Genomic DNA, 27,966 nt, shown 5'->3' with positions numbered 1-27,966 from the left:
GCCAACAAAGGGTACATAACAAAGTATTGAGATGAACTTTTGGTATTGACCAAATACTTATTTTCCACCATGATTTGCAAATAAATTCTTTAAAAATCAAACAATGTGATTTTCTGTTTTTTTTTTTCCCACATTCTCTCTCTCACGGTTGAGGTTTACCCATGTTGACAATTACAGGCCTCTCTAATATTTTCAAGTGGGAGAACTTGCACAAATAGTAGTTGACTAAATACTTATTTGCCCCACTGTATATTTACAGTGGTGGCAGAGAGTTGGGGCGGGGCGCGTAACGTTTATGTATTCCTGGGGGGGGGGGGGGGGGGGTTAACAGAAAATAATTGAGAAGCACTGCTATAGGCTAACATGCTGAAGTCAGCAGCACAAATAAGCCATAATATTTTCGTGAACTTGCGCTCAATTAAATAAAATCAAGAAAATAAATATAAAATTATAGAGACATATATGCTGAAAAAAAATTATGTCTATGATATCTTAAAATGACTTGTTACAACTTACCTTTCACTAAATACCAGTGTGGCGAACCTTCAGGTGCTGTTTCAGATTAGTGGTAGGCTATTGTTGCTGCCAAGTTGTATGTCCGTAGTTTGACCATATATCCTTGCGACAACTAAGCCTCACTGCTGCCATTATTATTCAACAGGACAAACATGACAGTCATGTTACATGTCACATGAGTGACACAACCAAACATGGTGAGGATGCAGGCTAACTAACTGCACGAGCAATAAGCAAAAATCACACATTGTGAAAACATGACATAAACTCGCATTTTCATCTCTTTTTTTTTCAGAAGAAAACGTGCAATCGTCTCGCTATGTTAGTCATCTAAGACACATTTTTAGCTCGTCATCATGACGTAATTTTCATGAAAAAAAATGTTGGACAATGAAATATTTCCGTTATCGTCATCGTGACAAAAACAACACTGAGTGTCAGTTCAATGTATATTGTTAAAGGGTGGGGGACAGTGTCTTACAATACAGTGGTACCTGGAGATACGAAAGCTTCAGTACACACAAAAAAAATATTTTACAATTTTTGGAAGCTTTTTTTCACTTCATATTACAAAAAAATATTTAGCATATAAAAAGATAATGTGACCTGTAATATATAATACGTTGGCAGAAAAGTTTTAATACTTGATAGTGATACTAATACCAATAATAATGGCTGTATTTTGAGTTATTTTGAGGGAACAATAAATTTATGCTGCTATATAAGCTGTACACTTACTACTTTTACTTGTGTAAGAGTCATATCTTCAGTGTTGTCCCATGAAAAGATACAATCAAATACCTGCAGAAATGTAAGGGGTTTCCTCACTTTTATATATTATTCGAAAATGTGTTCAGAATCTCAATTTAATAGCAGTTCAATACAATTTTGCTTATGCTTCTGGTTCAACACTTTGTTACTGTACGCATGCCCGACTCACATCAGTCGCCTGCCGTAAACAGTGCACATGCGCGTGTACGTGTGCATGTACTGCACATGTGACACTCACATCCTGCCGGTACTCACATTTTGGTTGTGACAGGTGGTGGTGGTGGTGGTGGGGGGGGGGGGTGAAGTATGATGACGTACACAGTAAGATAAGGACGTGATGTTGAACGTTGCTTTAGTTGTGGCGGCAGGAAATAAAGAGAGTTGACGTGTTCGCCAAAAGTGCATATTTCTCCTCTTTTTTTCTCATGAGAGTGTTTTAACGCCCAAACCCAATCCAATTCTTTAGTTTCACTTTCGGTCATCACCTCGCTCAAAAAGTAAGGTTCCACATTTTTTAGTTTTTTCGAAATGTTCTATCATCGACTTCATAACAAATTTTAATGGTTAGTTTATGTATTTTGAATAAATTAAATGTATTTGGCTCTTATTTCACTATGGTTTTACTCTTATTATAAAATTTAATGTGGCGTTTATAGGACGTTTACAGGACGAACAAAATGATAATACGAGAGCCACTCCAGAACAAATTAATTTCGTATCTTGAGGTACCACTGTATACTGTAAGTATAGGTGTGTTCCAGTATTTTGACATGTACATTGTTTGAAAATAAAGCTGATTTCACTATCCTAAATTGTAAATCTTCTTTTTCTTTCGGCTTTTCAACAGTGTTAAATTACAGTGTGTTATGCCGAGTAACATAGCAGGTAAAATTGAAACATAACACAGCATAAATTGGAAAACTCTCTTAGGTATCATAAAATATTTATTAAAACATCAAACAATGTTTCAGCAAGGGCTAATTTCAAGATGAACTTCATTGTCTGTGAATTTTAAATACAGGTTTGAATTGATGCCTCAACTTCTCAGAATAATAAATTTTGCGCTCACGTAAGCATTTTGTGCTCTTAAAATTGAAAAAAAGTGTAATTAATGTGTAAAATGTTGGCATTTCTCACAAATTCCATCAAAGTGATGTGAAGTGATATGACAGAGTACATTTACACGTAAGATACACACATAGCTATGCCATAAAGAAAACAGCTACTCGTATAGTGTTTTATATAAGAGTACACATAATAAATATAGTTGATGATAAACATCAGGCAAGTTTAGGCCTTTGCAAAAGAACAAATTGAAAGCAGAGAGAAAGATTTAACCCTCTTTTTATGCAAACTGTCCCGGTGAATGTTTGTTAAAGTCAAGTTGGCAAAACAAACAAACAAACAAACAAAAAACGATTAAACTTGGTCCATCATTCATCTTTTATATAATGCAATGTGTTATTTTTAGCAATAAAAGGTCATGAAGTTGAATTTTCTTTGAAATTGGTCTTGAACTTGCTTATTCATTTCCATTGTCTTTTCATAATAATGTTTTGTACTTGAAGTCGCATGGTGGTATTTTTGTTGACAAACGCACAGCAGGTCATATTGACCCATCAATGATGTTGCCAAGAAAGCGACATAAAAGGAGGGTTAAATGATAATAAGGTCAGCCCCTTGTATCAAACTGTGATGGCAATAAGGTATTGATGAAGTCCAAGTCGGACAGCAGTCGACTGACATCCAGCATAGCGGCGTGGAAAGGTACGAGGAGACATCAGGGACATACTACTGGATTACCTCTAACACACAGTGCTGAAACACTCACGGACTTCAGAAATGCGCTCACTTTAAAAGCCTAAATGCTTTTGTATGCTCTGGAGAATGAAAGCATCCTGTACAGTATGTGAAAGAATTTTAGTATATTAAATGAGAGCATTTCTGCATGATGTGTGAGGATTTTCCCATGATGTTTGTTAAAAATATAGCAGTAGTAACATTTCAATTCTGGTTGAGAGTGGGGAAAAAATTCAGTTGTGCGTAAGAGAATGTTTTTTGTTGTGTATGTTGTGCGAAAAAAACAAAAGCAAAATAAAAAACAGTAGTGTGTAAGAGAGAGCTTCAGGTTCGTATGTCAATTAAGACAGATTTGGTTTGGCACGGTTAATGAAAAAAATCAATAGTTAGTACAAGAGTGTTTCAGTCGTATAGGGGAGAAGAAAATCCAGTGGTTTTGAGCATATTTCACATTTGTTTATAAGAGCAAGACAAATTCAGTGGTGGGGTGAGCATGTTTACGTTGTGTGAGTATGTTGCAGTATTTTGACGGAGCATTGTTTCAATAGAGTGTGTGTGAGAGCATTTTACTTGTGCTTGTGACTGTGTTTCACAGACGTGTGTGAGAGGTTATCCTGAATGATGAACCTGCTGGCCCTCGCCGAAAAGCCCTCAATGTTGTTCCTTCGCGCCATTGTGTTTATGGGCCCCTTTGGCGCCATCTACACATCTGTGCTGACGCTGCGCGTAACCACCTCTCGCGTGGCCACGGAGCGGATGAGGTCCAGCTTGCGGTAGAACCCGGCCAGGTCGGCAGGCATCTCCAGGTCTTGGTGCACGCTCCGGTACCCGCCTCCACCTCGCCCTCCGTTGCAGAGCCGCTCAGGGTGATGCAGGTAGAAGGGCAGTGTGCAGCGGGCGCATGCTGGGCAGAAGCCGTGCGCCCGCTGGCATCGACGCGGGGGTGGCGGGGGCGTGAAGCTGGCAGGCCCGTTGGCTTCGGTCAGGAAGGTGGGCGGGTACGTCTGCGGTTCGTCGTTGTAACGCTCCGGGGTGGGCGGCGTCGGGGGGGCCGACAGAGCCAGGGGGTGCGAAGGCGACATGGTGGACAGCTCCGGTTCCTCCTCCTCCCCCTTCGCGGACTCTTCCTTCTTACAGCAGTAATACTGAAAGAGGCGATTACACTTAGGTTAGGTGAATACCGCAGGTCTTAATGCACAAATCCGATTTTTTCGTGTTTTCCCGATTCGAGTGAGGCATTAACTTGACGGTCTGAATGGGAAAAGTCGCATAAAAGTGGAACACTTCAAATCTGATCTAGGTCACTTTCGTATGTGGTTAAAATCTGATCTGGGCCACATTTTTCCAGAATGTGGCTGCGGTCTGAACTGTCAAGTCCCCCAATTTGGAATTCATGCAGCAATTACGTCAGCAAAGAGCGAGAGAGACAGGGCGTTACGGTAGCGGTGCAGCTGTGCATTAGCGCCTAGCTTGAACGCGGCTTTTGGGGAAGGGGCGGGCTTGACAAAAGTCATTAAAAAAATGGGTTGAGGATAAGTCTGAGAATGCTAAGTTTTCTCTCTGCTCCAAATGAGCAGTTGTGTGTTGTGTGTGTGTGTGTGTGTGTGTGTGCGTGTGTGTGTGTGTGTGTGCGCATGCGAGTCAGTTTGATCAGCGCATCTCAGACTGCGAATTAGTGCCCATGCGTGGTACTTGCACAGGCTCAATAGACAAAGGCAGTCTGACAAGCATGCCAAAAAAAAACAAAAAAAACAGACATGACAAAAAAATCGGGATTGTGCATTAAGACCTGCGGTATCAATCTAGCTTCAATTCCGTTTACAATCCATTTCCAGCAGGGTTACAGTGTTATGGCATGTAATGATTGTAAAAATGAGTTTGTTCAAATTTTCTGTACATGTGACAGCTTCCGTGAGTCATCACCTTATCATGGTGAAGGGGTTTGCGTGTCCCAATGATCCTACGAGCTATGTTGTCTGGGGCTTTAAGCCCCTAGTAGGGTCACCCATAGCAAACAGGTCCTAGGTGAGAGGCCAGACAAAGCATGGCTAAAAATGACCCCTTATGATGAGTAAAATAAATGGACTCAAGTTTCCCTTGCCCGGACGCGGGTTACCGGGGCCCCCTTCTAGAGCCAGGCCTCGAGGTGGGGCTTGAAGGCAAGCGTCTGGTGGCCGGGCCTGTCCCCATTGGGCCCGGCTGGGCACAGCCCGAAAAGGCAACGTGGGTTCCCCTTCTCATGGGCTCACCACCTGTGGGATGGTCCAAAGGGGTCGGGTACATAGGGAGTTGGGCAGCAGCCAAAGGTGGGGGCCTTGGCGGTCCAACCCCCAGCTGCAGAAGCTAACTCTTGGGACATGGAATGTCAGCTCTCTGGCAGGGAAGGAGCCCGAGCTGTTGTGTGAGGCAGAGAAGTTCCGACTAGATATAGTCGGACTCTTCTCCACACACAGCTTGGGTTCTGGTACCAATCCTCTCAAGAGGGGTTGGGGCTCTCTTCCGCTCTGGAGTTGCCCACGGTGAGAGGCACCGAGCAGGTGGGGGCATACTTATTGCCCCCCCCGGCTTGACGCCTCTACATTAGGGTTTACCCCGGTAGAAGAGAGGGTAGCCTCCCTCTGCCTTTGAGTGGGGGGACGGGTTCTGACTGTTGTTTGTGCCTATGCACTGAACAGCAGTTCAGAGTACCCATCCTTTTTGGAGTCCCCGGCGGGTCTGCTGGAGAGCGCCACCTCTGGGGACTCCCTTGTTCTCCTAAGGGAATTCAACGCTCACATAGGCAATGACAGTGAAGCCTGGAGGGGCGTGATTGGGAGGAATGCCCCCCTCCCCGATCAGAACCCAAGTGGTGTTCTGTTATTGGACTTCTGTGCTCGTCACGGTTTGTTCATAATGAACACAATGTTCAAACATAGGGGTGTACATATGTGCACTTGGCACCAGGATACCCTAGGCTGCAGTTCGATGATCGACTTTGTAATCGTGTCATCGGACTTGCGGCTGCATGTTTTGGACACTCGGGTGAAGAGAGGGGCACAGCTGTCAACTGATCACCACCTGGTGGTGTGTCTGCTCCGTTGGCGGGGGAAGATGCTAGCCAGACCTGGCAGGCCCAAACATATTATGAGGGTCTGCTGGGAACGTCTGGCAGAATTCCTTGTCAGAAAAAGCTTCAGCACCCACCTCCAGCAGAACTTCTCCCTTGTCCCGGGGGAGGTGGGGGACATTGAGTCCGAGTGGGCCATGTTCCCCATCTCCATTGTTGAGGCGGCTGATCGGAGCTGTGGCCGTAAGGTAGTTGGTGCCTGTCGTTGCGGCAATCCACGAACCCGCTGGTGGACACCAGCGGTAAGGGATGCCGTACAGGCTGAAGGAGGCCTATCGTGCCTTTTTGGCCCGTGGGACTCCGGAGGCAGCTGACAGGTACCGGCTGGCCAAGGGGACTACGGATTTTGCGGTCATAGAGGCAAAAATTCGGACATGGGAGGAATTTGGTGAGGCCATTGACAACTTACGGACGGCTTCAATGAAATTCTGGTCCACCATCCGGCGTCTGAGCAGTGCACCATTGTGCAACACTGTGTATAGTTAAGATGGGGTACTGCTGACCTTGACTCGGGACGTTGTGAGTCGGTAGGGAGAATAAGACCTCCTCAATTCCACCGACATGCCTTCCTTGGAGGGAGCAGAGTCTGGGGACTCCGAGGTGGGCTCTCCGATCTCAGGGGGTTGAAGTCACTGAGGTGGTTGGAAATCTCTTTGGTGGTAAGGCCCCGGGGCTTGATGAGGTCCGCCCGGAGTTCCTAAAGGCCCTGGATGTTGTGGGGCTGTCGTGACTGACACGCATCTACAACATCACTTGGACATCGGGGACATTGCCTCTGTATTGGCAGACCGGGGTGGTGGTCCCCCTTTTTAAAAAGGGGACCGGAGGGTGTGTTCCAATAATAGAGGGATCACACTCCTCAGCCTTCCCGGTAAAGTCTATTCAGAGGTGCTGGAGCGGAGGGTCCGTCGGGAAGTTGAATCTCGGATTCAGGAGGAGCAGTGTGGATTTCGTCCCGGACGTGGAACAGTGGGCCAGCTCTAAACCCTTGGCAGGGTCCTTGAGGATGCATGGAAGTTCGCCCAAGCAACATGTGTTTTGTGGATCTGGAGAATGCGTTCGACCGGGTGCCTCAGGGAGGGGAGTAGGAGGGGAGTGCTCCTGGAGTACGGGGTACCGAGCCCCTTGGTAAGGGCTGTACGACTTGGTGTCAGAGTTTGGTCCGCATTACCGGCAGTAAGTCGAATTTGTTCCCAGAGAGGGTTGGAGTCTGCCAAAGCTTTGTCACCAATTCTGTTCATAATTTTTATGGACAGAATTTATAGGCGTAGCCGAAGTGTTGAAGGGGACTGGTTCGGTGACCTCAGCATTGCATCTCTTTTTGCAGATGATGTGGTACTGTTGGCTTCATCAGGCCAAGACCTCCAGCTCTTACTGGAGCGGTTCGCAGCCGAGTGTGAAGCGGTTGGGATGAATATCATCACCTCCAAATCCGAGATGCTGCCCCAAGTGGAGGAGTATCTTGAGGTCTTGTTCACGAGCGAGGGTAGGAGTGAAGGGGAGATCGACAGGCGGATCGGTGCAGCGTCTGCAGTAATGCGGACTCTGCACCCGTCTGTAGTGGTGAAGAAGGAGCTGAGCCGAAAGGCGAAGCTCTCGATTTTCCAGTCGATCTACGTTCCTACCCTCACCTATGGTCACGAGTTGTGGGTCGTGACCGAAAGAACAAGATCCCGGATACAAGCGGCTGAAATGAATATTCTCCGCAGGGTGTCTAGGCTCTCCCTTAGAGACAGGGTATGAAGCTCGGTCATCCGGGAGGGACTCAGCGTCGAGCCGCTGCTCCTCCTCGTTTAGAGGAGCCAGCTGAGGTGGCTCGGGTATCTGGTTCGGATGTGTCCTGGACGCCTCCCCGCTGGGGTGTTCCGGGCAGGTCCCACCGGCGGGAGGCCCCGGGGACGACCCAGGACACGCTGGAGAGACTATGTCTCTCGGCTGGCCTGGGAACGCCTTGGGATCCTGCCGGAGGAGCTGGTTGAAGTGGCTGGGGAGAGGGAAGTTTGGGCTTCCTTGTTCAAGCTGCTCCCCCCGTGACCCGCCCTTGGAGCAAGCGGAAGATGATGGTATGGTATGGTATGGTATGGTATGGTATGGTATGGTATGGTATGGTATGGTATGGTATGGTATGGTATGGTATGGTATGGTATGGTATGGTATGGTATGGTATGGTATGGTATGGTATGGTATGTGACAATGTATTGCATATTATTATACTGTCGTGTACGTGACAGCGTGTTACACTGTTATAGTGTGCCAGCATGTTTCCCTGGCTAACTCGCAACCTTAAACCATGAAAACCATATGACACTCTGTTAAAATAAGGTGACAGCAATAAAAGTGAGTGTCACAGTTTACACACTGTTAGTGTCGTGTGTGGTGTGATACCTTAACTGCTTTCTGTTATAATACAAGTAGTCCCCGGGTTACGGGCGAGTTCCGTTCCTACGCTGGCAACGTAACCTAAATTTCCATATAAATCAGAATCAACCCTTTAAGTACCCCTAAATCTCAAAATAACTATTCATAAACATGTATTATAAGTCATTGCACTGTCCTCGCCAAGACGGTGAAGTCCTACCTACACAGCGAGCTAAGTTCCGAAATAACGCTGTCAGACGTCCGTGTGTTTTGCTGACTTTATTCAGCTGCTCGTGATATCGACACTTGCAGAATGAAACTAAAATAATTAAATTTAACCAAATCTGTTTAATCTTCAATAAAAGCAATTCAAATTTGCGTTTATAACTAGCTGATTTTACAGCAATAACCATCCACACACTTACCAATATGAATTATTTGAATGTTATGGAGAGTGATTTAAAGTATGGCATTAAAGGTGATGAAATTAAAAATCTGGGTACACCTACTACACCAAAAAAAGTTAGGTGCACCAGCGCAACCAATTCAAAAAGTAAGTGTGGAGCCCTGGCAATATACTGTATATCGCAATGTTTATTTTTTCCAGTATCGTCCGTTAATTTATATATAGTTTACTTTTCAAGGGCTAAAAAGTAACAAAATAAGAGAGTAGATGTACCTGCAATCTACATAAACACAACACAGCGACGATGGTGAGTAAGATGACGGCAGCCAGAATTCCCCCTGCGATAACCACTGTCCCGGCTGACATTCGAAATGCTCTCCATCAACAGCCTGCAGGGGACAAAGCAGAGCAGGGTGACCAACCGGACAGAAACAACAGATTTTTTTCTTTACACGTTCTTGGAATGGATTTTGGAGGGTTAACAGCATGTTTTACACAACATGTCCACATAAAAAAAAAAAAAAATCTGAAACAAAAAGACTCTATCGTAATACACGCTATATTCATTCATATCATTTAATGAATTCTTTCATTCATTCATCTTTCTTTTCGTTTATCCCTTTGAGAGTCATGGGGTGCTGAAGCCGATTCCAGTAAAGTATTGGCAGTTGGCAGGGTATACCCTGAACTGGTTCCCAGCCAATCGCAGGGCTCATATAAACATACAACCATTCACGCTCACAGTCAAACATATAGAGAGTTTAGAGTGTTCAATCGGCCTACATGTACGTTTTGGTACGCTGGAGGAAACCAAAACCCAAGCAGGCACAGGGAGAACATTCAAACTCCACACAGGAAGGCCTTGGATTGAACCCTTGTTCTCAGAACTGTGTGGGGACATACTAGACGCACTCACCCACTGGACTTGCACCCATGGGAAGGAAAACAAAAAGGCAAAAAGAGGGTAGCTGGTGCGAACTTTAAAAATATTTATTTAAAAAACATGTTCTCATTCAAAAATAATTGCGCAAAACAGAATACAAAGTAATATAATAAACCATAGGCGGAGTTTGACTTTTGGGGCAGGGGGGCACAACATGTTGATGACCCAAAAACGTAGTGTCAGCAATAAAATTAACTTACAAGAATATTTATAATAATAAGTTGACAATGAGCGTTTTTTTGGTTCCCGTCGTTCTTGAGGGGAATTCTAAATCAGGCTGCTTAGGCAATACTTTTCGCCAAGATCGTCGTCCACTGAATTTGGTACGCCTGCCGTTGTTGTGCCAATGTAGTTACCCCAGTCAAAAATTGTATCCCCTGGGCGGAGCAATATGGAGGTAGATTTGTGTCTTTATTATTCAATCAAAAAAATGTGCTTGAATGCAAAAATAAATTTGAAACAAAGAAAAAATGCAAGTGAAAGCTATTTTTCTTTGATGAATTTTTAATTTAATTTTTTTTTTTTTTTTTTTTTGATTGCGGCAACTTTTTGATTGAATTAATGTTGATTTGTGCATGGGTCACATTTTGGCTGGGACATTTTTCTCTATTATTCAATCAAAAATTAGTCGCTTCAAAAAATATATAGATTTTCAAAAAGAAAACTCACTTCAATCAAAAGAATACAAATTTCAGTCATAGAAAAAAGTTTTTGTATGCAAAAAAATATTTGAGATTGAAAAATTAGTATTTGAACACTTAATTTTTCATTGAAAAAGTTTTCTTTGATTGAAGCAAACGTTTTTGTGTTTGGGCCATATTATGATTAGGACATTTGTGTCTAAATCATTCAATCCCCCAAAAAGTTGCTTCAATCAAAAAAAAAAAAAAATTCAATCAAAGAAATCATTTTTAAAAATATTTTTTTTTTCTAATATATATATACAGTGCCTTGCAAAAATATTCGGCCTCCTTGAACCTTGCGAGCTTTCGCCACATTTCAGGCTTCAAACATAAAGATATAAAATTTAATTTTTTTTGTCAAGAATCAACAACAAGTGGGACACAATCGTGAAGTGGAACAAAATTTATTGGATAATTTAAACTTTTTTAACAAATAAAAAACTGAAAAGTGGGGCGTGCAATATTATTCGGCCCCCTTGCGTTAATACTTTGTAGCGCCACCTTTTGCTCCAGTTACAGCTGCAAGTCGCTTGGGGTATGTTTCTATCAGTTTTGCACATCGAGAGACTGACATTCTTGCCCATTCTTCCTTGCAAAACAGCTCGAGCTCAGTGAGGTTGGATGGAGAGTGTTTGTGAACAGCACTCTTCAGCTCTTTCCACAGATTCTCGATTGGATTCAGGTCTGGACTTTGACTTGGCCATTCTAACACCTGGATACGTTTATTTTTGAACCATTCCATTGTAGATTTGGCTTTATGTTTTGGATCATTGTCCTGTTGGAAGATAAATCTCCGTCCCAGTCTCAGGTCTTGTGCAGATACCAACAGGTTTTCTTCCAGAATGTTCCTGTATTTGGCTGCATCCATCTTCCCGTCAATTTTAACCATCTTCCCTGTCCCTGCTGAAGAAAAGCAGGCCCAAACCATGATGCTGCCACCACCATGTTTGACAGTGGGGATGGTGTGTTCAGGGTGATGAGCTGCGTTGCTTTTACGCCAAACATATCGTTTTGCATTATGGGCAAAAAGTTCAATTTTGGTTTCATCTGACCGGAGCACCTTCTTCCACATGTTTGGTGTGTCTCTCAGGTGGCTTGTGGCAAACTTTAAACGAGACTTTTTATGGATATCTTTGAGAAATGGCTTTCTTCTTGCCACTCTTCCATAAAGGCCAGATTTGTGCATCGTACGACTGATTGTTGTCCTATGGACAGACTCTCCCACCTCAGCTGTGATCACTGCAGTTGATCCAGAGTGATCATGGGCCTCTTGGCTGCATCTCTGATCAGTTTTCTCCTTGTTTGAGAAGAAAGTTTGGAAGGACGGCCGGGTCTTGGTAGATTTGCAATGGTCTGATGCTCCTTCCATTTCAATATGATGGCTTGCACAGTGCTCCTTGAGATGTTTAAAGCTTGGGAAATCTTTTTGTATCCAAATCCGGCTTTAAACTTCTCTACAACAGTATCTCGGACCTGCCTGGTGTGTTCCTTTGTTTTCATAATGCTCTCTGCACTTTAAACAGAACCCTGAGACTATCACAGAGCAGGTGCATTTATACGGAGACTTGATTACACACAGGTGGATTCTATTTATCATCATCGGTCATTTAGGACAACATTGGATCATTCAGAGATCCTCACTGAACTTCTGGAGTGAGTTTGCTGCACTGAAAGTAAAGGGGCCGAATAATATTGCACGCCCCGCTTTTCAGTTTTTTATTTGTTAAAAAAGTTTAAATTATCCAATAAATGTTGTTCCACTTCACGATTGTGTCCCACTTGTTGTTGATTCTTGACAAAAAAATTAAATTTCATATCTTTATGTTTGAAGCCTGAAATGTGGCGAAAGGTTGCAAGATTCAAGGGGGCCGAATACTTTTGCAAGGCACTGTAAATATATATTAATTATATACAAGGCAAATGACTGTCTAAGGTGCTTGAAGAATAATTTCGACCCATTATAAAAATGTTTTTTTGTTCATTTCATTCACTTTTGTTGCAGTTTTATTGCTTTAAAACTTTTATACATATATAGGAAAGTCAATACATGCAATGAAACTTCTCGGCACCAGGGGGGGGGCCTGGCCCCCCTGGCCCCCCTTAAAATCCGCTTATTATCTAAACTGCCATCAAAAGGAAGTTTCTAAGGCAGGGAAACATGACAGGACCGAGCACAGAGGATGATACATAACATAGGCTAGGTTCATACCGCAGGGCCTAATGCACAAATCCAATATTTTTCTGTTTTTCCGACTTGAGTCAGGCATTAACTTGACGATCTTAATGGGACAGTTTGCATAAAAGTGGACCATTTCAAATCCAATCTAGATCACTAACATATGTGGTTAAAATCCGATCTGGGCCACATTTGTAAAGAATGTGGCTGCGGTCTGAACTGTCAAGTCTCCCAAATCCATACAGCAATTACGTCAGCAAAGAACACGAGGCACGGAGGACGGCAGCAAGAGCGCCTATCTTGAACTCATCTTTTAGGAAAGAGGCGGGCTTGACAACAGCCATAAAAAAAATTAAATTGGGGGGAGATAAGCCTGAGAATGCTTAGCTCTCTTTCTGTGCACCAAATGAGCTGTGCTGTATTTCAATATTGCTCACATGGCCGAGAGTCAGGGCAAACTGAGCGTATGTGTGTGCGTCATGCACGCGCAGTGCGTGCAAGCGTTCAATCAATCCAAATGAACTTGAATATGAGACTAAAAGGGGATTATTTATGTCTGTTATTTGGGTCCTCTTTTTGGAAATCAGAATATGATCTCCCTATAATGACATGAAGCCCTAGAATGACAAAGCCAGCATGTGTAGTCAGTTTTCTCGGTATATGTCGAACAGGCTCAATGGAAAAAGGCAGTCTGAACGGGCACACCAAAATCGGATTTTTGGCATTAAGACCTGCGGTATGAACCTAGGCATAGATGACCTGACATAGATGGAACTGAAATAGGCCACTTGAATATGCAAACAGGGGTAACGAGCCAACAACACGCAACTGGGGAAACGAGACAAGGAAGTGGAATGTGGACAGGGTAGGTGGGCAGACACAGGTCAAATCGGTAGGATGATGACAAAGACGAGACAAACCAAGGAACTACATTTTTTTAGCATGGAAAAAGACAAAACTCAAACCAACCCAAGACACAAATCTTGGGATCAGTAAGAAATTCACAATGAAAGGAACGTATAAATATAATAGCTCACTAATAACTCACAAATAAGGTTCTTTTGGGAGGTATACTCCATAAATTCAAAATATATATATTAGTGGTTCTTGGCCTGGCCCTTATTGTGTGTGGATCTTGGCCACAGGGATGCAATGTGGTGCTTCACAGAGCAATACTGTATATGCTGACAGTAAGATAGAGTAGTCAAAGAACAATTTGTATTGAATTCCTAAAACTTGATGTAAGGTGATGCTGTTTTTTTGTTGTTGTTGTTGTCTAATTAGCCAATTAACGGATTTTCTGTTGTATATTAGCATTAGGCTAACAGGTTTTCAGTAACAGAGAAAAGTGAAATGTGTTTGGTCTTTTAACCTCCTGAGTCCGTGCGTACTTATTGAAAACCATCAATATTCAACGCTTTTCTTAGACTGTTGGCTATCTGCCAAAGTATAACCTTTTTCCATCCCAACTACGTAGGGTCAATTCAGTTTTGTCATGGCTGATCCCCGAAGAGAAAAGTCAAGGCAGAGATCACATGAGTCGACTTTCTCTATTTACAGGTTTTTAAATTCTCTTAAATTGAACAGAATATGACGACACACAATTCAGGAGCATTAATAAAGCAACAAACACCTCAGCAAAATACATTTAGTTATAAAAGAACAGTGAAAAGCAGGCTGTTCTCGAGTGCACCATGATGCCATCAAGAAGAATCAATCTTGACCTCCTTCAATTATACACTTTTTTTATGCGTATCCAAACAGGCAAGCTTGGGTCAGCTCACAACTTAACCCCGTAAAGAAACCCTGTCAGACTTACTAGTGGAAATTCACTGCCCATCTGCACACATTAGACAGTGTAATCTGATTACTTTCTTTCAGTAACAATCTAACGCATTCATTTTTCCAAAAAAGTAATCTGATTAAAGTTAGTTTCCTAACTGTCTGTGCCTTACTTTTTTGTTATTGCCTCATAATGTATGTAGAATGAAGATTATTATTACACTCACAAGGTACTGTTTTGGTCTTGAGTCACACGCGCTAAGTGTTTTGGGACTGAGAAAGGTGTGTGCCAGGCTGCCAGTGCTTGTGCACATTCAAGCCGAGTGCAGTACCTGTTGAGATGCATGAGGGAATGTTGATCTGTGTAAGTCCATGAATGAACGTGTGTATTTTTCCTTCATTCTGGAAAGTTCCAGCGATTGGACCCCCCACATGCGCGGCTGTTTCGTAGCTTTGCCGTTGCAACGAAAGGTAGTCATTGCTCCAAGTTTGCAAGCATTGTAATAATAATAATAATAAAAAATAATAATACATTTTATTTCTAGAGCGTTTTTCAAAACACACAAAGACGCTTCACAAGAGACATGGAATCACAGTATGATAAAAAGGTATTAAACGGATAAAAAATTAAAAGCACACTAAAAAGAAGTAAAAATATAACAGAGCGAGGGGTTATGGTGGGTAGGAAAGAGTGAACAGGTGTGTTTTCAATCTAGATTTGAAAAGTGATAGGGTAGATTAGGGATGGGAATCGAAATCCGATTTCAATTCGGAACCGGTTTATAGTGTTTCGAGGCCTCGACATCACAATGAAAAAGCCTTAACGATCCCTTTAACGAGTCCTGAAGACGCATATTGCGTCGTGACTGTCTTGTTGTCCAAACGCATCAAACTAGCATGGCGCTAAGAACCACCCGCTCCAAAGTTTGGCTACACTTCACCAGGAAAGAGGGTGAAAATGAAAGGTTACGATGGTTTAGCACGAAGCACGAGCATTGCAGCCGTAAACATAACAATGACAGCACGTAGGTTCAAATGCTCGAAAGTGTGTCTTCACTTCACGAGGAAAAATTACAACAAAACGACTTGCAATCATTGCAAGGTGGAGATAACTGCATCGGAAGGGAAGGTGGAGATAACTGCATCGGGAGGGAATAGACTGCACTGTCCTCACTGAAACAGCTATACAGCTAGCTAAACTCCGAAATGACGAAACAGAAGACGTTGGTATAATTTGCTGACTTTATTCAACCATCACTTGAAGAGTGAAACTAAAAATAGAAATTAAACAAATCAATTTCGTCCCCAATAACAAACAGGTTTGCATCAACGTAAATCAGCGATGATTAGCTGCTAATTGAGTAATAACAAAACAGCATGTGTTCGCTAGCATTAGCACATCGTTCAAACCACTACACAACTGGATTTAAGTGTCTGATCGCGAGTGGAAACACACAACAACACAAAAGATGATACATACAGGCGTTGGCTCTGTAGATATTTTACAAGCATTAACAAAGAACTTAGGGCCGTAACAGTGCTTCCCTCTCTCACTAACTCGCTCACTCGCTTGGATGCGGCATTTCTTCTTCTTCGCTTGTAAGCGCGCTCTTCTTCACGTGAGCGCATTCTTCTTCGCGTGAAGAAGCTCAAGGGCGCCCCCACTTGAGCGTGAAAGCACCATAAAAACTAAAAGGCATGCATTTCAATATACTGGTAAATAATACACTTTAACAGGGGTCCCCAAACGACGGCCCGCCCCGACATTTGGCCCGGCCCCCTGAACAATACCAGAGAGCATTTTGATTTTTTTTTTTTTTCCCCTCAATAGTGTTATTTATTTTCTGGCCTTTTTCTGTGAAGAACTCAGAGAGGGTTATTTGGTTATTATCTATTTGATTAATAGTGTTATTATTATTAATTAATTTTATATTATATTATTATTTTTATTTTATTTACTATTGTACCGTGAAATATCCAGAAAGGGTTATTTGATTGTGGCTTTCTGAAAAACAATAATTTTTTACATTTAGGCACTCCTGCAATCGTCACACTTTTTCTGTTACAAACTGACCCCGGCCCCTCATCAGAGAAGGGAAAAGTTATGCGGCGCTCACTGGAAAAAGTTTGGGGACCCCTGCATGTTTAACACATATTGCTAACGGCAGACCAACGACCTACATGCCAATATATACCAATATTTTTTATTTCTATTAGAAAAATGTTTCAGTAAAATGTTAAACATTCTTGTGCATTTGCCACTTATTGCCACAGTTAATATTGAGGCTTTGGGCCTCTTTTGACCTTGTTGTGAGTTTGTAAGGTTGTGACTTCTGATTAAACAAACTCGATGCCAATCAAAACGTTTGTTCTTCTTTCCCCCAAATTAGAATCGATAAGAGAATCGATAAAGAATCGAATCGTTAAGCAATATCAATAATGGAATCGGAATCGTAAAAATCCTATCAATTCGCATCCCTAGGGTAGATATGCTGCGAAGATCAGGGGGTAGGGAGTCCCAGAGCTGGGGGCGCAATGGCTAAAAGCTCAGGAACCAAAGATGGAGAGGCAGACACGGGGGACGGAGAGAGGAAGAATAGCGGTAGAGCGAAGTGAAAGGGTTGGATTGTTAAGACGGAGAAGATCGGGGCCAGGGCATGGAATATTTTGAAGATGATGATGAGGATCTTGTAGTTGATTCTTTGTTTGACGGGAAGCCAGTGAAGTTGACGGAGGATGGGGGTGATGTGGTGTGTTGCGGGGGTTCGAGTGATGAGGCGTGCTGCTGAGTTCTGGAGGAGCTGCAGTTTCTGGAGGGACTTCTTAGGGAGACCGAAGAGCAGTGAGTTGCAATAATCGAGGCGGGGGGTTATTAGATTACAGACCAGGGTTGAAGCGGTATGGCGGTTGAGAGAAGGGAGGAGGCGAGAAATGTTGCGAAAGTGAAAATAGGCTGATCTGGTGATGCTGTTGATATGTGACCGGAAGGAAAGTGTGCTGTCGAGGATGACACCCAGACTCTTAACCTGAGACGGAGAGATCGGTAAATTGTTAATGGTAATACAGAACTTATGGACATTCAGAGCGTTGCGGTCGTTCCAACTAAGAGGACTTCTGTTTTGGAACTGTTAAGTAGGAGGAAGTTGGAGGAGAACCAGTAGTTAATGTCATCTAAGCAGAGGGTGAGGGAGGAAGGTGGGAGGGAGTTTACATCATATTCATGTTGCACATTTACGCTGTGTGGTGACGTGTTCGTTTAGTATCTTGGGGATGTGTTGTAAGTCTGATTGAGTGTAAAGTGCTTAGTTGGCGCTATGTTTTTGTGGCCAAATTCACCACTTGTGAAGCCACCGTGTGTGTACAGCGTACTTCCGGGTTGTGAGCGCGCATCCTTGGTGTGCGCCCGCCCCCACCTCTTTGTTTACTGCACTGTGCAATTCATTTATGTGTTGTTGATTTTTGGGCAGTCAATTTGCATTGTTTTACATTGGCACTGATATGCTGTTAACCCTAACCCCTAAACCGAAATTCAGAATTTTTGACATTAGGCTTAATCTTCAAGTTAGTGGGGTAATTAGTCGGTGGAGTTGATTTCAACAAATTCTAAGCAGTTTGTCAGTTTGTTAGTTTCAGGGCTCCGGAGTGGCTAAACTAGTGCAGGTCAATAGTGGTTGAAATCAACTCCATCGACCAATTAAACCTCCGCTAACTCAAAAATTAAGCCTTATGTGAAAAATTCTGATCTTCCCATTTAAATTAAATTATCGGAAAGTCAATTACATGTGATGACACTTTTCTGTTGCCATTCTTATGTTGAGGCAGCAAAGGGAGAAAAATTAGTAAAAAGTAACTGATAAATTACTTTTAAAGTAAGTTAGTTATTTTGATAATAAATAATCAGTTAAGTAAATGCATTACTTTTTTTAAGGCGTAATCAATAATTAAATTACTTTTTCAAGTAATCTGTGACAGCAGCACGGTGGCTAAGTGGTTAGCACCACACAGTTCTGAGATCAAGGGTTCAATCCCGGGGTCCAGTCTTCCTGAATGGAGTTTGCATGTTTTCCCCTGCGTGGGTTTTCTCCGGGGACTGCGGTTTCCTCCCACATCCCCAAAAACATGCGTGGCAGGCTGATTGAATGCTCTAAATTGTCCATCGGTATAAGTGTGTACGTGAATAGTTTTGTCTCATTGTTCCCAGTGATTGGCTGGCAACCAATTCAGGGTGTACCCTGCCTACTGCCCATAGTTGGCTGGGATAGGCACCATCACCTCCGCGACCCTCGTGAGGATAAGCGGCATGGAAAATGAACGAAATAATTCGTTACAACACTGACGGTAGAAAAATACAAAGTATAAACAATAAATTCCTATCCACATATCATACCCTAGAGGAGAGTTCATTTTGTTTACAAAAAGGGGACAGTGATTTATTATGCATAAGTTGAACCGCAATGAACAAACACTGTATAAGTAATTATATTAAATGCATTCCTTCTTGACTCACATTGAGCAGTTTTTTTCTTTTTCAACAATCACAATAACATAATCTTGGATTACTTTCCAGTAGTGAAACAATATCTCATGGACAGCTCATTGCTATCTCCCAATTTGCTAAATAGTACATAAAAATATGACTACACTGTTATCTCACTACAAATGCCTTGATATTGTAGTAATTAATCATTAATATTTTGGCTATGTAACCCCAGTAGAAAATTGGGTAAACATATTTTAGTTGCTGGATAATAACATGGGATTTACTATTATAGTTTTGGATTTCTGTTATCTTATTCACGGATTATTGAATTCACTGAATGTGAGTTATGGATGAAATGAGTCTCATTCCTCTATTGTAGCCCCTATATGATAGAAATTTACCAATAACGCAATGACACCAATCCCTCCACAATGGTGCACCGCAAGCAACAGGTCACTTCTGCTCATTAATATTCATGACATTAGCTACGGTTGCTAAGGGGGGACACGCCCCCATTTGTTCCCAATCGGAAATGAATGGAAATCGTGTACGAAGGAGATGTTTACAGAGCTAAACCTACCAATTCTCTCCGAAAATGATGTCTCTGGTGCCAAATTCACTAATTAATTCTATAATTTATTTACACTTTCCCCTGAGTATTTTTTTTTTTTACAATAGAAAAGGTAAGTGGAAGTCAGATACCATTTTAATTCTTTTCAGGTCATTCATTGGCAGACAGAAGCAGCACGGCACAATGTCACACTAAAGAATAAGTTAAAAATATCAAAATGGCTTACCTGTTTGTCTTTTCAAAGACCATGCCAACCCAACAAAATGTTTACTGCATATGAAATGTGAATGAATTCAACGAGCTGCCATTCAGTCTTCACATTTTTCGTCCGAGTTTTTGGTTTTGGGAAACGTTTGAAGAAAACATCCTTCATATGTCGTAATGTCTAGAGTCATTTCTACAACTTCCAAAAAAGCAATGTGTGATCGGCAAGTTCGTTTTTGAAAGATTACCGGAGAAACGTAGCAGAATTAACATACCGGTAGTTTCTATGCGAGGGCGCGGTCTATAATGTCCCACTTCTACTTTACTTCCGCTTTACGATGCGACGTCACGGTCTAAAAATAGCATGCGTGCAGTACGCCATTGACCTCCATTATCAGCTGCTCCAGTAGAGAGAGAGCCATTGAGCGAAATTATCAAACATTCTGCAGTAAATACCGCTCAAAAGCGCGAGTTAACCATTCGTGAACACTTCCACCAGCATGGGCTGAGTTGGTGTGTGTAGGAGGTACATTTGTGGTTTACTCGACTTGGTGAGTTCGGCCTATTGAGCTACTCGGCGCTAACATTAGCATCGACTGGCCTTTAAGGCTTTTAATAAGAAATTGTTGAATACAACAAGTAAAATAACTGTCATCCTGTATGTTGGCGTATTGAGACGTCAGGGGAACCGGAGTTCCTAGAGCTTGTGGAAGCTTTTAGGAACATCTTGGTGAGGTAAACTATGAATGGAGTGTAAAAATGTAGTGCTGCAGTTGAGCGTATGCACTCACAAGGCCTATAGTCTCTGATACTGAATTGTTATGTGACAACTGCAAGGTTAATGTATTTTGTTCTTTAAGTGTTTTACATGTATAAATGTCTTATGAGTAAAATAAGAGCAGATCACTCATTTGGTGAATTGAGTTACATTGCAATAATTGTTTAAAAGTATATAAATTAGTAGGGCAAGACTAGTAGTAGCCTTGTTTTGTACAGGCTAGGTTTTTGATGACCCTTGAGTTAGCCTGGATTTGGTTTCTCCCTGACGAGCGAGATGTCGAGCCACTCTTTATTGACAAACCCTGAATGCTTCCTTACTTCAAGAAGCAGAATCTTCATTACTCCTACCTGTCCAGTGTGGTGGGCTTGCGTACTGCATCCGCAGTGGATTTAGTTAACCAAACAGTCCACTTTGATTTTCATATCAACTTTGGATCAGGATTCTTCTATTATTTTGAAGGGACACTTCAATTTCTTGTTTTTGGTACCAACTTTAAGCATGTTGTGTGTTTGAGAGCCGAATCAAATAGACACCCACTGTAAATATTTTGTACAGTGGGGAGAACAAGTATTTGATACACAGTCAATGGGAAAACCCATTGGCAGTGTATGAAATACTTGTTCTCCCCACTGTACATATTATCAATTGCAATTACATTTCTTCATTTTAACACTTTTGTGGCATCAGTTATTTTTAGTGTGGTAAATTAATTGTCAATTCACCAACTTATTCCACGGACATTCAAGTCTTATTGGATTCACAGGGGTTTTACACTAATATGTCAGTAAAGTCCTAATACAGTAATATGTACTTGTTATCTCAATATACCGAGTAAACTACTAATACATTGATCATAGACTCCACCATCAGTTGACAAGACAGCTCCCACAGACATTGCGCCACGCTTCTCCGGAGGGGACCGACCCAGGCAGAACGTTGAGTTGGCTTTCATTGTAATAAACTCAAACGTACTCAGTGTTCTAATGCCGGATTTAGGTGGAAACAGGACGAAGGTTTTACTGCATACAAGCAGGCAGGAGTGTTTCAAGAGTGATTTGGTCGAGGATTCAAGGTAACTATTATATTAAATAGCACCATGCAGCACTTTGAAACGTGAAAAAAAGAAATCATTGGATAAAATGAGTGTAACTTTGGCTTAAAATATTTAAGTAAAATGAACGATAACTACCCGTTTTTTTGCTTTTAACCAAGAATCTAGACTGTTTAACGTTTATATCTATAGAAACGCCGCGGTTTAAGCATTTATTTACAAGAAGTTTCAACTTAAAAAGCTTTTTGTTTTGTGACGGCCGCCATGTTGGATTACACAATACTGTAACTTTTGCTTGCAATATTTACGTAAAATGAACGATAGATGCCCGTTTTTTGCTTTTAACCAAGAATTTAGACTGTTTTACGTTCATACTGTATCTATAGAAATTCTGCTATTTAAACATTTATTTACAAGAATTTTCAACTTTAAAGGCTCTGTGTTGGTGACGGCCGCCATGTTGGATTACACAATACTGTAACTTTTGCTTGCAATATTTACGTAAAATGAACGATAGATGCCCGTTTTTTGCTTTTAACCAAGAATTTAGACTGTTTTACGTTCATACTGTATCTATAGAAATTCTGCTATTTAAACATTTATTTACAAGAATTTTCAACTTTAAAGGCTCTGTGTTGGTGACGGCCGCCATGTTGGATTACACAGTATCGTAACTTTTGCTTCGCCATGTTGGATTATACAATATCGTAACTTTTGCTTGAAATATTTACGTAAAATCAAAGATAACTGCCCATTTTTTGCTTTTAACCAAGAATGTAGACTGTTTTACGTTCATATCTATAGAAATTCCGCGATTTAAGCATTTGTTTACAAGAATTTTCAATTTAAAAAGCTTGGTTTCGCCATGTTGGAGTTGGTATCCCTAAACATGAAATTGCTATCTCTGGCAAAAACCTAAAAATTGCTATTGATCCTGAAAATATAGGTGATTATCTCTGCATTTGTTGATTTTTGTGCATCTAGCATAAAATCTGAGAATTTTATAGGAATTTTAGGTTTTGTTGTACTTATATAAAAAATTATTAATCAGTATTTTATTATGGAACGACTTTGAATTTTTTGATGCAGCTGCTCATTGAGACTCATATATGCCTGTTTGGGGTTAAGGTCGTTAGTGGCTTTGGTATTGAAAATATTTGAATTGTAAGTTTTTTAAAATAGGCCCCCCACGGATCGGCCCCAAGACCAGTCAACTGATAGTGAAGTCAATGCATTGATCTTATCAAATTTGATCATGCATCCATTTATCCATCTTCTTCTTCACTTTCTCATCATCATCATAACCAATTAATCGTCATCTTACCATCCTATGGTCTTTCATTCAGCTTCATCTTGCCATCCATCATCCATGCATTACACCTCCTCACCTTGAATTCATCTTGTCATCTATCAATCTTACCACACACAAATCTGCTATCGCCATCACTCATTCATATACTGTATCCATGAAACTCAAACTACTTTTTCTTTTAATTATGACAAGTATGTCACATCAAACGACAAAGTGTCTCTAAAGTGTGACGTCAACTCAAGATTCTTAATCAACAACATATCCACACACACAGATATCTTACCCATTACTTCAGTGCTTGCTGGTTCCACTTGCAAATGAACACGCAATCACACCAGGAGTGGTAAAAGTGACACCCAATACAAAAAAAGTCACCGAACTTGTTTGATTCCCTTCGAGAACATTCTCCACACACGGTTGAGAACCTCCTGCAGGGCGAAAAGAGCTTCCAGTGACGCCGCGCACAGCCACTCTGCTCTACTCTACTGTCCAGCATTAAGCCGCCTGGATGTGAGCGCGCCACCGCTGCACGTCACATTTGAGCGTCTGCGCGCACCTGCAGAAAGAAGGATGCAAAGATTCATTCGCATCAAGTTCTCATTTATATCTCATTAGATTCACACCACAAGCGCACAAATAACTTATAGTAGCTCACAATTATCTCACTGATATCTCTTAAATTCCTCATGAGTACACAAGATATCTCATTAAAATCTCAATATTATATTGACAATATATTACTAATAGCTCTGTAATCTCTAAAACTTCATTTTACTATCTTCTGGATAGAATCTTATTAATATCTTAATAATAACTCGCTGATATTAACGAGTGTTCTCCCGATCCGATACTCGGTATCGCTATGGGCACCCAATACAGCTATTTTTGGAGTAATGGATTTGGGAACAAGATCGGATGCGATCCTGTAGTAGCATGTTTTCAATACCATCATGCTTTTCAGCTCCTGTAAATCAAACCGCTAAGCAAATATGTTTGCTGAGTGAGAGTACTGCTCTTTAGAAAGATAATGATATCAATGATATCAATATCATGTAATATTTGTAATCAGAACTTTTCTTAAGGAGGTACCAGCAGGGATCAATTTAATACGAAAAAGATGATTCGTCATGTGATGGTTGAAATTTTTTAGCTTTTTTTTTTTACTGGTCTAAATAGGTAGGTATCAGATCGATATCGGCAAATCATATCTAGAAAAAAATCTGATCGGATTGGAAGTAAAAAAAAAATAAAAAATAAAAAAAGTCACCATCGGGACATCCCTAATACGGTATTAACTGAATTAAATTTTTATAAATCACAATATCTTATAAATATCCCAATTATATCAGGCTAATAGCTCATTTCCCCCTAAATCAGATCAATAACATATACAATATCATCTCACTAAACGCAAATAATATATTTTCTCATTGATATCACCATAAAATCTTAGCAATCAATAACCAACATCTCACTACCAAATTGCTAATGTCTCACTAATGTCTTGTTAAACTATCACAGGACAATTCCTCTAATAATGTGCTATTTTTTGATGAAGAGCTAACTAATATTGTGCTAATATCTGACAAATCTTTCAGTGATATCTCATTACCATCTCATTAATACCCATTTGGCACTCCTTTCCCATCTCTTTGACCTATTACCAATGTTGCTGTTAAGGAGAACAATAACTCACTAATACCGTTCGTAACACATTTTCTCATCACCATCTCACAGGTATATTCTCATTGTACCAATGTCTTCCTAATATGTCTCACCACCAACTCACAAATATTCTCTAATATTATGGTAATATCTTACTAATATACTGTATGGGAAGAAAAAAGGCAGAACAAGAAGAAGAAGAAGATGTTTCAGGTAGTGAATAATTCAGAGGTGGGAGCAGGCTGAGATTTCAGTGTCTTGTGCAGACAAGAGTGTGTAATATTCATGAGACCTTACTTTTACTCCTTTACCCCTACGCTCACACGCACACACATTCAACACTCCAGCCACACAACATTCACCAGTGTCACAACTGCATTGATGCACTGTCCATCATCTAAAAAAAAGGATATATAGAGAGAAACACAAACAAACACAAGTCTTTAAAACCTGTGTGCTGCCTTTTGGACGCGTGGTCCAGCGAGGATCTATTCTAGCCATACTGAAGGTTGTAGTGTTGGAGATGTGGCGTCTTTAAAGCACCGTAAAAATAACTATTTCACATTGAGTACTGCCGTTAACATTGAAGTAATCTTTATTTGACACCAATAGATCACGGAAAATATGCAACATAATTTTCTCTCAGTTCCCTCAATGGTGAGCACAACGTCATGACCATATTAGGCCAAAAAACACAAAAATCATCTAATTCTGACTAGAAAAATCTACAGATATGAAACATCACCCTGTCCAAAGAGCATGAGTGCCCTTAAAAACCATATTTAATACCATAATTTCAAAACAATCATATATTTGGGTTTCCGTGGTCTATTGGTTTCAAATAAAAACTGAGAGGTTAAAATCGCCGCTTTCGAGAGTTTATGTGAAATAGTTTATTTTTTATGGCGCTTTAAAGACGTTATGAAATTGAACAGGCCAGCATAATCATAGGATTTGCAACTTCAAGCTTGTGTCTGGTCATGTGACTGTGTTGTTACATCTGATCGGCAGAATGGAGTTGCGATTATAGTTGCGACGTCTCATTGGTGAAACTGGTACAGCCACTGTGGGCATCTCTGACGAACATAAATTCAAATTTAATACAGGTATGTAGAATAAAGAGGAAAAATGCAACGACTGTAGTATAGCCCAAAGTAGCGGAGTAATAGTACGGTGTATTTCTTCTTCACAAATCTAATCAAGTAAAAGTAAAAAATATCATGTTGTAAAACTAATCTTTGAAGTACATTTTTCTCAAAAAGTTACTCAAGTAAACATAACACGAAATGTAACCCATTCCTACCCACCTCTGGGTTTTTTCTGAGATTCTTTCTGCAGTGAGCTCCAGTCAGTCAACCTCGAACTTAAAGATTTAAAGGCTCTAATAAGCCACAATTGTTCTCTTTCACTAAAATACGTTATTAGAAAAACATAAAATATTGCCATTAATTTCTAATCTATAATATTAAGTACTTGTTTTGACCTACGGAGATTGTCACTGTCACTAGACGAACACTACCGGATTATTCCAATTCCTTCTACGCGGCGAGACGTCCGCAATGTCGGCCACAAAATGCAAGCCACCTCTGTATTAAAATGTGTGCCATGATCCCAGTATTGGACATGATACAAAACATGATTTACTCACTTCCCCGTAAGCCGATGGTCCCACAGTTGTCGGACTTGTTTTGGCCATCTCGGGGTCAACGGGAACTTTTTGAAACCCAAAGGGTCTCACACGCCTCTCCCTGGTGCAGCAACAGCACCCTGCAGCACATTTGGCTGGCGTGACGCGAAAAATAAAACAAATTAATCCACAAAATAAACTCAATCCGCAATCCAGCTGCATGCTATAAAGCAATGCTGTATAATGAGATGCTTTGCAGTCCATCTGCATGCTATAAAGCTATGCTGTATTATAAGATGCTGACCCAGGTGACGTCAAATTTGCATTCGTCCTCAACCCGACATATAAAAGCCGTGAGAACTTACTATTTATGTTTTTATTGAGTCTTTTATTACCTTTTCTTTGCCTCAAAATACTTTTCGCATGTCTTTCCCGCTTATACTTTTAAGCATTGTGTTTTCTTATGGTAGCTTTAAAGCAGATTGTTGATCTGTTGACCACATTAGTCATGTACTGTAGCATATTTAAACCACCCTTATTTGATTTTACTGCGTTCAAGTATTTTCTTAAGGCATCTTTAGTATGTTCTATCTGTATGCATCTAAACAAAATACTCAGTACTTTGGGTGTCAAATTCGCTTCTTGTAGATGTTTTGCCGGTGGAGCACATTTTGACCGAACAACGTTTTTTTTCCCTACTCTCGTCTCGTCTCATCCCGTCTTTCCTTTTCATTTTGCTTTGCTGCTCGTTTTGTGAAATATTGACAGTATTGTCATTCTCATTAATGTTCGTATCCGGTTCAAATTGAAAGGGTTGAACAGATTACATGTTTATGTCGCTTCAGTCATACTCTGGAAGCCCGGCAGCGTAACCATGTGACTAGTTAAACTAATTTTACAAATTGTATTAAAATGAAAACATCAAGAGCGGTTTCAATATCAAATTATTTTAACTCATAATAACGTGTGTCTTTTAAGAACTACAAGTCTTTCTATCCGTGGATCCCTTTAAGGTTCTGTCGATGATCAAATGTAGATGATAAAGTCATGTTCTACAAGTTAGTCTGTTGCGCTTCCAATGTGGCACTTTTATCGGGTTAACAAGCTGGTGACTGTGAGTTTATGGGTTCTAAAGTGGACATCACAAAACCGCAAATACATTATTTGGGGACTAGATCTGAAAAGTTGTCAGTGATGACCCAAGAAGTTGAGAAGATTATTAAACTGTGAACACACGTGTTGACTGATGATTTACAAGCTTGTCAGACAAGAACACGTCATGTTTGGCTCAATGAGGCAGAGAAAAACTCCCAAAGAACGTTTGTTCATCTTGTTGTAGACGAGCAGCTTTGTCGACTCAGATTTGTTCTACTCCACTTGAAGCTTAACTAGGATATACACACAGTAACAACACGCACACACACTGACTGACAGCAACTGTTCTGCTCAGGACTACAACAAAATGCAGTGGACAGGATTTTCCTTATGCTTAACAGCAGATGCTGAGAATTAAATCAAAGTAGAAATTACACAAAAATTCTTTAGCTTCTGACATCAAGTTTCTAGAGCTTCACAGTGTAACTACACACATAACTTCATTCTACATTATGTGGTTGGAGAGACTTTGTTCCAGAGAAAGTAAAAGAACAGAGGTTCTAAATCTGACCCCTGTTTAATCCCAGAAAATTTGCAGGGCATCGGCAATGCATCTACGCCAGCGCACTGCAGACACCC

At 41.1% G+C, this 27,966-nt stretch overlaps 1 protein-coding gene across 1 annotated transcript; it reads right to left on the bottom strand.

Moving 5' to 3' along the window:
- Nucleotides 1–2,242: 2,242 nt before the first annotated feature.
- LOC130913758 (protein FAM163B) lies at nt 2,243–23,380 on the bottom strand. Its single transcript, XM_057832592.1, has 3 exons — nt 23,224–23,380; nt 9,231–9,346; nt 2,243–4,232 (listed from the first exon to the last, which is right to left on the bottom strand). Exons 2-3 carry the CDS (start codon nt 9,321–9,323, stop codon nt 3,789–3,791), a joined length of 537 nt encoding a protein of 178 aa, XP_057688575.1. The 5' UTR covers nt 9,324–9,346; nt 23,224–23,380; the 3' UTR covers nt 2,243–3,788.
- Nucleotides 23,381–27,966: the final 4,586 nt, after the last annotated feature.

The sequence above is a fragment of the Corythoichthys intestinalis genome, chromosome 3 (genome assembly GCF_030265065.1).
Source record: "Corythoichthys intestinalis isolate RoL2023-P3 chromosome 3, ASM3026506v1, whole genome shotgun sequence".
NCBI lineage: Eukaryota > Metazoa > Chordata > Actinopteri > Syngnathiformes > Syngnathidae > Corythoichthys > Corythoichthys intestinalis.
Note: the sequence above shows the minus strand (reverse complement) of the source record. Positions and strands in the feature narration are given on the sequence as shown.

Excerpts from the sequence above, each read along its gene's own strand:
- LOC130913758 (XM_057832592.1), bottom strand. The coding sequence starts at position 9,323 with ATGTCAGCCGGGACAGTGGTTATCGCAGGGGGAATTCTGGCTGCCGTC. Across the intron at positions 4,233-9,230 it reads TGTGTTTATGTAGATTGCAG|TATTACTGCTGTAAGAAGGA; the intron begins GTACATCTACTC and ends CGCCTCTTTCAG.